The sequence below is a fragment of the Canis lupus genome, chromosome 3 (genome assembly GCF_048164855.1).
Source record: "Canis lupus baileyi chromosome 3, mCanLup2.hap1, whole genome shotgun sequence".
NCBI classification, from domain to species: domain Eukaryota; kingdom Metazoa; phylum Chordata; class Mammalia; order Carnivora; family Canidae; genus Canis; species Canis lupus.
Genome location: NC_132840.1, coordinates 8,746,644 through 8,760,770, shown reverse-complemented (window position 1 = coordinate 8,760,770; position 14,127 = coordinate 8,746,644). Strand labels below are relative to the sequence as shown.

At 37.0% G+C, this 14,127-nt stretch overlaps 2 protein-coding genes across 2 annotated transcripts in view; one reads left to right on the top strand and one right to left on the bottom strand.

The window, feature by feature from the left end:
• Positions 1 to 235: 235 nt before the first annotated feature.
• The window catches only part of CYB5B (cytochrome b5 type B), a 39,133-nt gene continuing 25,241 nt past the window's right edge, over positions 236 to 14,127 (bottom strand). Inside the window, exons 4-5 of the mRNA XM_072816693.1 lie at positions 8,047 to 8,075; positions 236 to 3,981 (exon numbers count right to left, since the gene is read on the bottom strand). Of these exons, the coding sequence (XP_072672794.1) occupies positions 3,891 to 3,981; positions 8,047 to 8,075 (120 nt within the window). The 3' untranslated portion in view covers positions 236 to 3,890. The remainder of the gene's footprint in view (positions 3,982 to 8,046; positions 8,076 to 14,127) is intronic.
• On the top strand, positions 9,083 to 9,863 carry LOC140627987 (large ribosomal subunit protein eL43-like). The gene has a single exon (XM_072816685.1). It carries the CDS (start codon positions 9,083 to 9,085, stop codon positions 9,359 to 9,361), a length of 279 nt encoding a protein of 92 aa, XP_072672786.1. The 3' UTR covers positions 9,362 to 9,863.

Here is a 14,127-nt window from a genome sequence, read left to right as displayed (position 1 = left end):
AGTCTTGATTTTTGCCTCCTGTGATTCTCAACTGAGCAACTAACTTCAAAGAAAGAGCAGCAGAAGGAGTACTAAAGAACCACAAAACTCTCCATAAACTTACACCAAATACAACATTAGCACAGATACAGGTGACTTTCATGCTTCTCAATTTCTTTTCTTCCAGAACACCCTAGGATTACAGAGCCAACACTTCTGCTTTAAAAAAAAAATTAATAACTGTAGTCAGGGCAAGAAAAGGAAAACAGTATCTTTATTGTGTGTAGTTCTAACAAACATTCACTGTGTGCACATTCCAGCAGAAAGAGACAAAGATCTTTGTTCCAAATATGCTGAAATAAAATAGGTAAACAAACTCCATTATTGAATACACAAAAAGGAATGTTAATATTACTCGTTCACAGTTGAGGGTGAAGTAAAAAAGAAAGGAGGTTAAATAGTCATAATATTTTGCCCAACGAGCACATGTAGACTATAGGTACAGAAGAGCAGCTCCTAAACCTTATGAGTAAGATGCTAGATATTGGGTAGGTAACTTGACAAATACCTCTCTGCTTTCTGGAACCTCCCTCTGAAATCACCCCCACAAATTCCAAACCAGGCCCTTTCAGAGAACAACAGCCAAATGTGAACTAAACTCCCCATTACTCTTGTGATATCTGGCAACAGAATGAGATGGTTTAAAAAAAAAAAAAAAAGTCCAAAAAAAAAGTCAATCTCTTGTTGAGACAAGACACGTCTGAATCTATTTCTCCCAGGGAAGGAAGTAATGAACGTTAATATTTCTGCATTTCAATCTCCTAAATGGAATTTAATCAGATAGGTATCGCTTGAGACTTGAAGCATGAGATACCATAAGTAATGATATACCTGGCCTATAAGTATAAAGCCTTTCTCATTGCTTCACATCGGAACTAAATGAGTATAAACTCAACAATGCTCTTGTCTAACAACACATGCGTTTATGGCAACTGCTAAAAGAACTTTACAGGCTCAAATTATAGGTTCCAATGGATTTTTGTTTCTGTTTAAGAGGTTACATAAGAATTAAACACAGTATCAACTTTGTCCCTACCACCTTCTTGTCTTTACAAACCTGGAGGTATTTAGAAACCAAAACCAGTGACCAAGGGGCAGCGCTAGGAAATTTTGGAGACCTGGTACTAATATCCCCATTTGGGCGGCACACATTTTCCCTCCTCTCCTTTGTGATCTCCAGCCATCATGTGTACAGTGTGGTGTACGGCAGCAGCTAGTTCTCCTTGGGAACAAACAACCCACCACCCCAGAGACCAACTCTCAGGGGCCAATGGGGACTGGCTCCACTTGCTCTCCAAAGGGGTTTTCATGACCTACCAAAGTTGAGACTGTTACGAGAATTTGAGTCTACCTCTTAAAATAAGTCCTTTTTGATGGACTTGGCTAACATACTTTGTTACTTTACTGTTTACAAAAATCTCTGCAAATTCACCCACCAGCTCTACCTTTTGCCTGGCTGTTCGTGCAGGCAGCAGAATAGCAGTAAATGGACTCCAAAGTGGTTTTTATAATACAAAGTGACATCAGTAGTAGATCAAAAGAAGCCCTGGGTATTGGACGGATTTCATGGATGGTAGAGACAAAGTCTGAAAATCTTTTCCTCTGGCTCTAAGTAAAAACAAGTCCAGATATAAACAGGAAAAGACAAGCAATTTTAAATAGAAAAACATACCTTTTGTGTTGGTGTTTACCTTAAAAATATTTTTTTTAAAAAACCACCAATTTTACTTAAGACTATCACTCTTTAACATTTCTTATAAGCCAGATGTTTTTCATTTAATTTTGGAGACTGCCAACATACTTTTAATTGATCCAAGTTATATGCTGGCTTAGTTTCAGCCTGAATGTTCCCCTTCCAGGTCCTCAATACTCCTTTGTTCTTCATTTCTACCCCAATGTGGCCCATGTAATCATGCAGCTTAATTATTATAGCAATTATATCCCAATTCTTATTCAAAGCAACCCTTCCTTATGTCTTCAAGTGGGAGGAGCATCATAGTCACACCACTTTTCTTACATAATAACCAAAGTTTTTTTTCAATAAATTGTCTAAAAGTGGCATCTGATACAAAATATTTTCTAAAGATAAAAGTTTGACTATTCCCATATCCCTGATATATAAAAGTCTGCCAAAAAATCCCCTACAATTTCTCCATAATATCATGTCCGAGTGTTCAAATATAAGGTTAATATTATTTTGATGAATTCTGAATTCACTCTACTGCAGGACCTGTGCTGAACCTTTTTAAAAATAGTTTCCATGGGCGGACGCTGCTTTGCAGGGCACTTTCCTGTCTTGTCAACGCCATGGCAAGCTGGCGGGGGGAGGGCTGCTGCAGAGAGGAGATACTGAGCAGTGCCCATGGACCTTCTAGAACCAAACTGCTCCTTGCTGCATAGAACAATGGCTCAGAAGCAAACTGGGATTCCTTAAAAGATGGGGAGAAAAATCACCACAGTTGTGTTGGCAAAAAACAGCCCATATGCTGTCTCCTCAGGTGCTTCCACAGAGAAAAAGAGGTGAAGTCAAGCCAGAGAAATTCCTGAACTAAGAAGAAACACTAACATAATTCTAAATAATGACCTACTCTTCAATTAAACATTCATCCAAGGAACAAAACTACTAGTTGGTTTTGGGTTCCCACCCCCACCAATGGAAAAACAGCAAAACCACAAATTAGAACCATGGAGGTAAAATACGGATGAAATAGAAAACATTCTGTTGTCATGCTCTCCCCCTTTCGAATGCCACTTGACTGTGGAAGTTATTTTACTGGGGCTAACAGAAGATCAAATACTGTGTCTTTGATCAAGCTGGGCTCTCTTGCTTTTATAAGCAAGAAAAAATTCACTAAGCAATAAATAAAAAAGCAGGAAAAACCCCTGGTAAAGTTCTACAGATAGAATTATAAATTTGTCCCTCACCTATGAAAGACAAGTGGAGGGAATAGAAAGAAGATGGCTAGAAAGTGGTGCCACACCAAAGCAGAGCATGACATCTTCAGGAAAGAGAGAGAGAAAAAAAAAAAGAATGAAGTCTTTGGTGCTCTTCCTAAACTCCCGTCCTAAAGTAGTGTCTTCAATATTTTGCAAAAGAAAGAGGACTAGGAGTTCACCCTATTACCCCAATTCATCTCTCTCCCCCTCCTTCTCTCTCTCTCTACTCCCAAGAAATACAAGGGGAGCATGGTTCTGTCCAGCACCACTTGGCGGACTTGGGCGATGACAAGGGCTATCTGCTCCATGAACTTATTAGCAGGGAGGACAGAAGTTCATGGCCCTTCCTAGTTCTAACAAACATAAACAAGGAACAAGATCATTTGGCAGTTGTGTTTTAAGTCATAGGTGTGCAATTTTACTTCATTAATTAAGACCCTTATGATAAATAATAGAATTAAGTCAGAACTAAATATATATATACATATATATATTTACTTCAAAGGAAAATGAAAAAAGGAAAGCTTCAAAACCAGAGTGTGTTGCCCTGTTAAGAATGTCGAATGTGCATTCAAAGAATTGAAAAGCAGGCATTTTTACCAAAGGGCAATGTCACTAGGACATCTGGGATTGTAATTATAAAACAAAGTTGGGAAACGCAAAGGGGCTGGTGGAAGCCAGCAGAGAGAGGGGCCACTGGCAGGGACACAGAACAATGAGCAGGTGCTTTGGGAATAAGGCTCTGGGAAGTGAAGGGCTCTGGCCCCAGGTCTGGGGTGGATGTCCGGCCAACCATTTGGGCTCCAAAGGGGAAGCACATACTCGGCAGGATTCAAGAAGAGGGCATCGCTCGGCCTCCAAACAAGTCTCTAGCTCACACTCCCAATGGATATGCTTTCCAACTTCCAGTCTCCTCAGGATGATTTGCTTTCCGACGTGTAGTAACGGTACAGGAAACCTAAGACAATGGCACCTATGATGGGCAAAATCCAATACGACCAGCAACTAGAAGTGGGGGGAAAGCAAAGAAGCCATGAACACCTGATACCAAACATTTGCTACCTTTCAACATGTACATTTTAATATTTCTTATAAGCAAAGAGTTTTGATTTACTTTGGGAAGTTTAACTGCTTTTATCACCCAAGTAGCAGGAAAAAAATAAAAATTTGGATTGGCATGATACTAATTTTTAAAAGAATAAAAAACAATATATAGTATGACACTAAAAATATACACATATGTACACACCTCTTTATATGTTTTTACAAAGACAAGTAGTGGTTATTTTTGGGTTACAAGATTGTGGATGGCTTCAATTTTTCCTCTTTGTGCTTTGTTTTTATATATTCTACAACTGACATTCTGAAGCAAGAAAAAAGCCACCGTTTTATAGATATAATTATAAATTTAGAAACAATATCATCAAATACAACTATTGGCAATGTTACATCTGTCTCATGTAGATTTTCTAAATTTAATCCTCACAACAACCCTATGAAATAGTTGCTACTATTACTCTCATATACGTAGAGAATACAAGCATCACACACAAAATCACAAAGCAAAGGGAGTAAACCAGTCTGATCCCAGATCCATCCTCTTAATCTCTAGTTAAGTTTGGACACTAACAAGGATATATATCGACACTGAACACATTGAAAAGTGAAATAAATGGCAGGTGGCTTAAGAAAAATTGGGGTGCCTGAGTAACTCTGTCGGTTAAGCAACTGACTTAGTTTTGGCCCAGGTCATGATCTAGGGGTCGTGGGATCGAGCCCTAATTGAGCCTGCTTGAGATTATCTCTCTCCCTCTTCCTCCTGCTCGAAAACAAATAAATAAATCTTAAAAAAAAAAAAAGTTAAATAAAGTTAAATAAATGGCAGTTGGCTTGAGAAGTCCTTCCTATAAGAGACTTTCCTTGGAAATTTTGGAATAAGTTGTCCCTCTTCTTAAAACAATTCTTCCCTGGGGCGCCTGGGTGATTTAGTCGGTAAAGCGTCTGCCTCTGGCTCTGGTCATGATCCTGGGGTCCTGGGATCGAGCCCCGCACTGGGCTCCCTGCTCAGTGGGAAGCCTGCATCTCCCTCTCACTCTGTGTGCACACTCACTCTCTCTCTCTCTCTCTTAAATAAATAAATAAAATCTTTAAAAAACCAACAATAATTCTTCCCTAATAAAGCTCCTTAGCACTGGTGGTCTTAAAGTGTAATTTCTCCATGATCCAAATGACCTGCATGCCCTTCTACTAAGACATGTCCAGCCTTAGTATTAAAAGGTTGTGAAGCCAATAAAACCAGCTAAGGTTCAATAACAAAAGTGATTCTCCTTGCCTAAACATGCCTAGCACTTTGTACATTTAAGTATGGCAGAAAGCTGTTCCAGAGAAGTTTAGAATGTCAGCCAAGTAGCTTTGTGTAAAGAAAAAGAAAGCAAGCAAATTGGCGTGTACAACAGCAATACTGCACATGGGAACTGTGAAGTAACGTCCCCATAAAGGTAATCAATTCAGATTATCTTGGAGAACAACCACAAGAGACAAAAGAGCTTGAAGGTAACGTCCTTAAGAAAACTCCAAAAAGAAATTCTTCAGTACAAAAGACTGAGAATGGTCGAGCACCAGTCCTCATACAATCCTCTATAATACTTGTCACTGGGACAGAAGCAGAGGAAATGGATTTACGCTGCACCAAAAGAATTTTAGGTTCAACAGAAACTTCCTGGCCACGAGACAGAACGTCTCTTGGAGATCTGCTCACGTTACTGCATGCAGTTGTGACTCATTTGTCTTTACTGCTTTGTAGTATTCCACTTTATGAATACACCAGAATTTTATGATATACCAGAATGGATTCATTTTAAATTTTTTATTAGTTTATTAATTTATTAATTTATTGATTGGATTCACTCATTTTATTAAGGAATGGTTATTTGGGTTGTTTACAAGATTTCACTATCTTAAATAACGCTGTTATGAACATTCTAGTATATGTTTCCTGGTATACCTGAGCACTCATTTCTCTCAAGTATATATCCCTAGAAATGGGAATTTCTGGATAAAAAATTATTCATATTGTCAAATTTACTTTTCCAAAGTGATTGTACCCACTTATGGTACCCTAAGAGGGCCTAAGAACCTTGGTGGTTCACTTCCTCAAAAACTCCTCTTATTTGTAGAATTTTTAATTTTTGCTAATCTTGTAGCTGTGAAATATACTTTATGATTTTATTTTATTATTTTTAAAGATTTTATTTATTTATTTGAGAGAGAGTGTGTGTGAACTCAAGCAGGAACAGAAGGAGAAGGAAAGAATCTCAAGCAGAGTCTGTACTGAGCGTGGAGCTGATATGGGGCTCAATCTCATGACTCTGAGGCCATAACCTGAGCAGAAACCAAGAGGTGGACACTTAATCAACTGAGCCACCTGGAGACCCTACCTTATGATTTTAATTTGCACCTCTCTGATAACAAATGAAATCAAACCTTTGTTTCATGTGCCTATATTTGGGTTTCCTCTTCTGCGAAGTGCTTAAGTCTTTTTCCCATATTCTACAAAATTATTTTTAACTGATTTGTAGGAATATGTATTCTGCATAATTCTTTTTTTGAAGATGCATTTATTTATTTCAGAGAGAGAGAGAGAGAGCGAGCAAAAGTACATGAGTAGGGGGATGGGCAGAGGGAGAGAATCTCAAGCAGACTCCCTGTTGAATGTAGAGCCTGATGCAAGGTTCGATCTCATGACACATGAGATCATGGCCTAAGCTAAAACCAAGTCAGATGCTTAACTGACTGAGACACCCAGGCGCCCCTGCATAATTCTTAATGAGTGTTATGTGTAGCCTAAGCCCAGTGCAAGTTTATGGCTCATGTTTTCAATTTCTTTATGGAGTATTTGGCTGAGCATAAGACCTTAATATTAAGGAAAGTCAACTTATTAATAAGTTTAAATATTTTAAATTCTCTGTCCTACACCTCAAATAAAAAAGAGGGAATACTTTTGGGGGGGAAAAATCATCACGTTTTCTCTCTCTCTCTGAAACACTTTAAGTAGGATCTCAGAAAGATAAAAGAGTTCTATAAAATCTCTATAAAGATTTTTTACAAGCCACGGATTCCAGAGTTATCTCAAGTACCTTTAAGCGATGGCAAATGTATACCTTTCAGAGTTCATACTACTGTATTATGAAAACCATGGCAAGGGCTATTTGTAAGTATACCTTTGAAAAAAAAAATCCCTAAATACACATGCAATACATATTTTTTCCTTTCTATAAAATGCAATAATAGCACCCCCCCCCCTTAGATGGTTGTGAGGATTAAATGAGATTAAGTTTTAAGTGAAAGATGCAGAGCTGGGCTGAGCTACAGAGCTTGACTTCACAGTAGTTACTTGTCCATGCATTGGCCATTCACCCAACATGACTCCAATTTGTTACAACATGACTTAAAAATTATGTAAGACATGAACTTTTGAGATTACTCAAAATGACTGCAACTGCCAAAACTTAATTTTGCTAATAGTAAGGAACTACTGAATTTGCAGTAAATTTGGCCCCTCTAAAATTAATTGTTAAACTGTACTTTTTAAAAATTGAGATATAGCTAACATATACTTGTAACACAATATTGCATTCATTTTAGGTGTACAACACAGTAATTTAATAAGTTTATACTTATGCTTTGCTCACTGCAAGTGTAGTTACCATATGTCACCATACAACACTGAAAATACCCTTGACTGTATTCCCCATGCTGTACTTCTTATTCCCAAGTCAAACTGTACTTTTTAAAAATATTTTTTATTTATGTATTCATGAGAAACAGAGAGAGAGAGGCAGAGACATAAGCAGAGAGAGAAGCAGGCTCCTTGTGATGAGCTCAATGTAGGACTCGATCCCAGGACCCCAGGATCACACGCCCTAAGATGAAGGCAGATGCTCGACCACTGAGCCACCCAGGCGCCCCTCAAACTGTACTCTTAAGTTATGTTATACATGTATATTTACAGAAGAGTCTCTAGCCAGACATTATGTTGAGCATAAGGAAGTCCATTAAGGGTATACTAACCTTTTGCACGTGGCATCTTTCGAAGGGTCCTAAAGAAGACACATATTCAAAGTTACCAACAAAAACAAAGAAGATTAATAGAATCACATAAATCTTCCTAAATGTCTATATAAACTCTGCAACTAATAACACAACTTCATTGTGCATGCAATTTGACATTTATGAATCTAATGTACTGGGAGGACCAAGGATTCTATTTCTGATAACATACTGGTAACTCCCTACTGAAGAACAGGTAAGGAAAGCATAGAAAAATGGCCTAAACTTTCTTAGATGAAAAAAAATGCTGTTAATATAGACTATATTGAAATGAACTAACTGGAGTCACAACAGTATGCCTGGTTCAGCTGGGCTTGCCACTGGCAGTAGCAAAGACTGTATTTTCTGAAAAAATATACTTAAAAAAAATAAAAAACTTGTGACAAACAGATCAACTGTGAAATGCTCTAGAGCATGCAGACAATTGTTTTGTGGCTTATAAAAATGAACTGGTTTAGTCTCTGAAATCATAATTATGATTAGAAACCCTAGGGCTTATTTAACAATGAAACGGGAGGAATGAAATTAAGGGGGAAAAATTCCAAAATAACCTTAAAAACAAAATTTTGGCAATAAAAAGTAATGAACTACTGATCCATGCTTCAACATGGATGAACCTTGAAGACATTTATGCTAAGTGAAAGGAGTTAGGTATAAAACACATCATGTTATACAAATACGATAGAAATCCATTTGTAAGAAAGGTTCGGCACAGGCAAATCTAGAGGATCTGTGGTTTCCTAGGGCTGTCAGGGCAGCAGGAGAAGAATATGTGGAGGGAAAGGGCATGGCTACTAATGGTATGGGGTTTCTTTCTGGAGTGATGAAAATGTTCCAAAATTGTGATTATGGTGGCACATTTCTATGAATATACTAAACCCCCCTGACTGGCATATCTTAAATAGGTAAATTGGATGGTTTGTGAATTTTATCTTATAAAGCTGTTATTAAAATTTTCAAATCCAGCTCTCTGGGCTAGGACCTGGCTGGGGGTGACATGGCCAAATGCACCAAGAAGGTAGGAATTGTGGGTAAATACGGGACCCGATATGGGGCTTCCCTCAGGAAGATGGTGAAGAAGATTGAGATTAGCCAGCACGCCAAGTACACCTGCTCCTTCTGTGGCAAGACCAAGATGAAAAGGCGAGCAGTGGGCATCTGGCACTGTGGCTCCTGCATGAAGACCATGGCCGGTGGTGCCTGGACCTACAACACCACTTCTGCTGTCACAGTAAAGTCTGCCATCAGAAGACTGAAGGAGTTGAAAGACCAGTAGAGGCTCTGCCATTTGAAACATTCCTAGCCTATAATAAATGGGTTAATTTATATAATAAAATTACTTGGGCTTGTTGTTAAAAAAATTTTTTTTCAAATCCAATTTAAGTAAATATTAAATGAAGTTCTTGAGTCCATTAATTAAGCTAGATACACAAAAGGCCTGCTAACTTACTGCCAGAGGACAAACCCATTAGCATAGGTTACTGCTGCCCAAAATTATCCTCTTTGTCATTATAGAGAAGTATGTAAAGGTGTGAACACGAATAACAACTCTGTTAAACCACAATTTTCAGGGATCCCTGGGTGGCGCAGCGGTTTAGCGCCTGCCTTTGGCCCAGGGCGCGATCCTGGAGACCCAGGATCGAATCCCATGTCGGGCTCCTGGTGCGTGGAGCCTGCTTTTGTCTCTGCCTCTCTCTCTCTCTCTCTCTCTCTCTCTCTGTGACTATCATAAATAAATAAATAAATAAAACAATGGCATATATCTAAAAAAAAAAAAACCCACAATTTTCAAGAATTTCCAAAAACCCTACATACTGGTCTAGATAGAGGTTGTGAAATGAGTTTTAATTTCATATATCCGAAACACTGCCATGCAAATGAATACATGCCCTAAACTCAAAAGACATTAGCCCACAGGCAAATAAAACTTTTAATAAAAAGTTTCAGATAAACCACATTAAAATACTACTATACTTCTTCGTGACATTGATGATTACTGCTACCCAGGACATTTCTACTAGAATATCATGAGTCCGGTTAATTAAAATGTGTCACAAGTCAATCTTTGAGAAATACAGCAAATGTTTTATAAATTTGAAAGGTGATCATTGTCGTAGTTATGGTAGTATGGGTATCAGATTAATTTCTAACATTGTCTTTTTTTTTTTTTTTTTTTTTTTTAATTATTTTTTTTTATTGGTGTTCAATTTACTAACATACAGAATAACACCCAGTGCCCGTCACCCATTCACTCCCACCCCCCCTAACATTGTCTTTTAAAAGATCCCACTACAGTAGCCATGAAATAACTGAATTCCATCAAAAAAATATCCATGATCTTTTATGCCTTATCCACATATATACCAATGATTTTAGAACAAAAAAAGTACAGTCAGTATTTTAAAAACAGAGATAATTTGAAAGGCTTACATGAAAGCATTATGGACTAATATATGTATTATGTTTAATCTGTAATCATAGTAAAAGCCAAAGTTCATATAACTAGATTCTCTAGATTTCAAAACTCTAGCCTCTTTTACAACTTAAAACCTGGGATGTGTGCTAACTGGAGTGAACCTCAGGAAACAACTGAAGTGAACAATGCAGGAAGCAACTGAGAAAAGAAAGAGAGAAAGACCAGAGAGATCAAAATATGCTCCAACTGTAAGAGTTTCTAATAAGCAATAAAAAAAAAATAAATATAGTTTTTTTTTTTTTAAAGTAAGTACCTCAATTCCTGTTTTAAGATCATTTCAGCCCTAGAGGCAAAAAGGCCAACTTCCCTACCGCTGAAGGAAAGAGAAGAGAAAAAAGTGGACCCTCTCTTTAGGACACTGACAGCCAAGTAAATGCCAAACTACAGCAACTCCATTTTTAATCAACCATAATGAAAGAGTTGTTTAAGGCACTGCTCTTAGAAGCCAAGTACCTCAGCCAAGTTTGGAAATAAGCCAAGTAAGTTATTTTTAATTTAACAAAACTAAAAAGAAGGTTTTGTTAACACAAAACCTTCATTCACCCCCACTCTGCTGTTCTCTCTATGCTCAGCTCCCCAATTCCCATTTCCACTCCAAAGCTCTGTGCTCAATCTAATGGATGCTTAAGTGAAATTCCTACAGTTTATGATTGACTTTAACCTACTCCTTTGTGTGTTCAGGCATATCTGGCTGGTTATATCCTTGTCCACATTTTAATTTACATGCAAGATTTTTGGTCAGGAGAACAGGAACTGCTCAATCTTTGGCATGGAAAGCTGTAATTGCAATACTATATGATTTTAGTTATAAGAGAGCAGATCAAATCCAGAGTTCTTCTACCAAAAGCCTTACCAAGTAATTAATATGCATGTTTCTGGAATACACTTCCAAACAACTAATTGTTTTAAGTCTAATTGCGATTTTAGCTCAAAATTAACAAAAATGAACTGCTTGAATAAATTGGTTTCTTAGGTTCAAAGTTCATTAAGGCTCAATTCCTTCATCAAATAAATAAATACATATATACATTCATACATACACGAAACATGGACTCTGTAGGATAAAAGAAAATATTTCATAATATGAGTTGCCTTTTTATTAAGCTGCTCATTAAGTGAAACTGTCTATTGTTTTCAAGTTCAACGCTAAATCAATTCCCTCATTTATACAAATGAAAGGCTCAGATAAACTCTCGTTCTAAAGCCATATTTAATTAACTCAACACAATTTTCTGACCCAAGGGCATTTTAGCAAAATCTGTAATAGCAGCCTTCTAAAGGTTAAAGAGAAGGAAACGCTATTTTCCATGTTTGGAAAGACTGGAAGAACGCTTACCCATATGTAGAGTTTTCTATCTTGCACCTGGTATACAGAGATATGGTCTTCTAGACATTATTCCAAGAGGCACTGTACTGTGTGGACTCTCTTTGATATGGTTAAGAGAATGACAGAGAAATACAGTAATTGGCAAATGTATAGGAAGGGATTTGGGGGTCAGTGGGCATGGTTTCACTATGAAAACCGTTTTTTAAAAAACATGACAAACACAAGCTAAGGAATAGTGTACTCTGTCATCAGGACATTCACATAGGAAACAATGCACCAGAATTATTATTATAATGCATTAAATTATACAGATAGGGCATTTTTAAAGTGAATCTTCAGCCTAAACAGGTTTAAACAGAAGGGAAATCTATTGTAAGGTGTAGAAGGAGATTTGGCGGGGGGAGAGGGGGGAGGGGGCTTATGTTTTAATTCCTAAATTAGATGCTTGCTATTCCAAGAGGATTCCAAGTATTTAGAGTTGGAAAAAGTAGATTTTTAGCCACATGACAACTTTGGTGAAGCTAATGAGTATTTGGGTGGTCCAACAGTTTTTGCAGCTTTTTATTTAGAACACTTTGGTTTCTATGTGGCCAGTAACTTATGAAAAACAACTCTGGAACTTTTGGTTTCAAACTCTATTAGAAAGGATTTTTCTCTCGTAACACAGTGGACTTTATGGCATGAACTGTCACAATATGAATTTCAGCATTAATTTCTTTTTTTTTCAGCATTAATTTCTTAAAATCTAAAAAGTTTGACTTAAAAATTGAAATACATGATTGAAATATTTGAAATACATGATTGAAATACATGATTTTAACATTTTATAGTCCCAACTAGGACATGGCCATGTATGGATCTTGAGGACAGCCTTTTCAAGAAGCTCCTAAGTATTAACACTTACTGTATTGTAAAGTACATATCATCCCTAGAGGCAGCCCAGTCAAGTGAAAAATATTTCCCTGCATATAAAGGGAAAATTCAAAGATGAAAAACACCCTTTAAGACAAATTTCTATACAACTCTCTTGAGAACCCACTGTGATATCATATTTAAAATATCACTGAAGAAAAAAATTCAATATTCAGAGTAATTTCCATTGGGACCAAGGAGTGAAAAACTTGTTCTAACACTAGAAGGCTGATTTGAAAAAGATGTTACCTTATCCTTCTAACACCTTTTGCAAAACTACATACTATTTCTAAATAAAGCATTATGAGAGAACATTAATCCTTGAAATGCCTCAGCAATGGGCATTTTGTTTTTCAAGAGGGATTTTGCCATTACATTCTATGCTTTATTTCAAAATATTAATGTTTCAAAAATGAAATGTTAAACAAAATCAGGAACAATGAATCAACCATGCAAAATTATTTGGTTAAAGAGCAATTACTACTCATCTAAAGGGCATCTACATAACCATTCCAAACTTAAATAAACTAGGTTTTATGTATGACAGGAATATTAAACAATACTTTGAAGGAAATTTTTGGTATGATGCAACTAAGTAATTATATTACATAATTATAAACAATGTATTCTTTTTAGTTTCTCTCCCATAAAACAGAAGGTAAGCTGAATGTTATATATGTGTACCAGAAAATTGTTGTATAACAAAAGTCGGTAGCATCAGTAAGAAAAAAATGTATTGGCTTTTATTTTTTTAAAGATTTTATTTATTCATGAGAGACAGAGAGAGAGAGAGAAGAGAGGCAGAGACACAGACAGAGGGAGAAACAGGCTCCATGCAGGGAGCCCATCCTGAGACTTGATCCTGGGTCTCCAGAACCATGTCCTGGACTGAAGGCGGTGCTAAATGGCTGAGCCACCCGGGATGCCTGTATTTGCTTTTAAATGCAACTTATAGATTGCTTCTAACATACATGGAATTTACTAGATTTCAAAAGTTAAAATTTTTATTATTTATTTATTTTTAAAGATTTTATTTATTCATTCATGACAGACAGAAAGAGAGAGAGAGGCAGAGACACAGGCAGAGAGAGAAGCAGGCTCCATGCAGGGAGCCCAATGTGGGACTTAATCCCAGGACTCCAGGACCATGCCCTGGGCCGAAGGCAGGTGCTAAACTGCTGAGCCACCCAGGGATACCCAAAAGTTAAAATTTTTAAGTTAAAATATGAAGTTTAAATAACATGCTAAGCGTTTACGGAGACGATCTTATTTGGTTTTTATTTATTTATTTTTAAAGATTTTGTGTATTTACTTGAGAGAGAGAGAG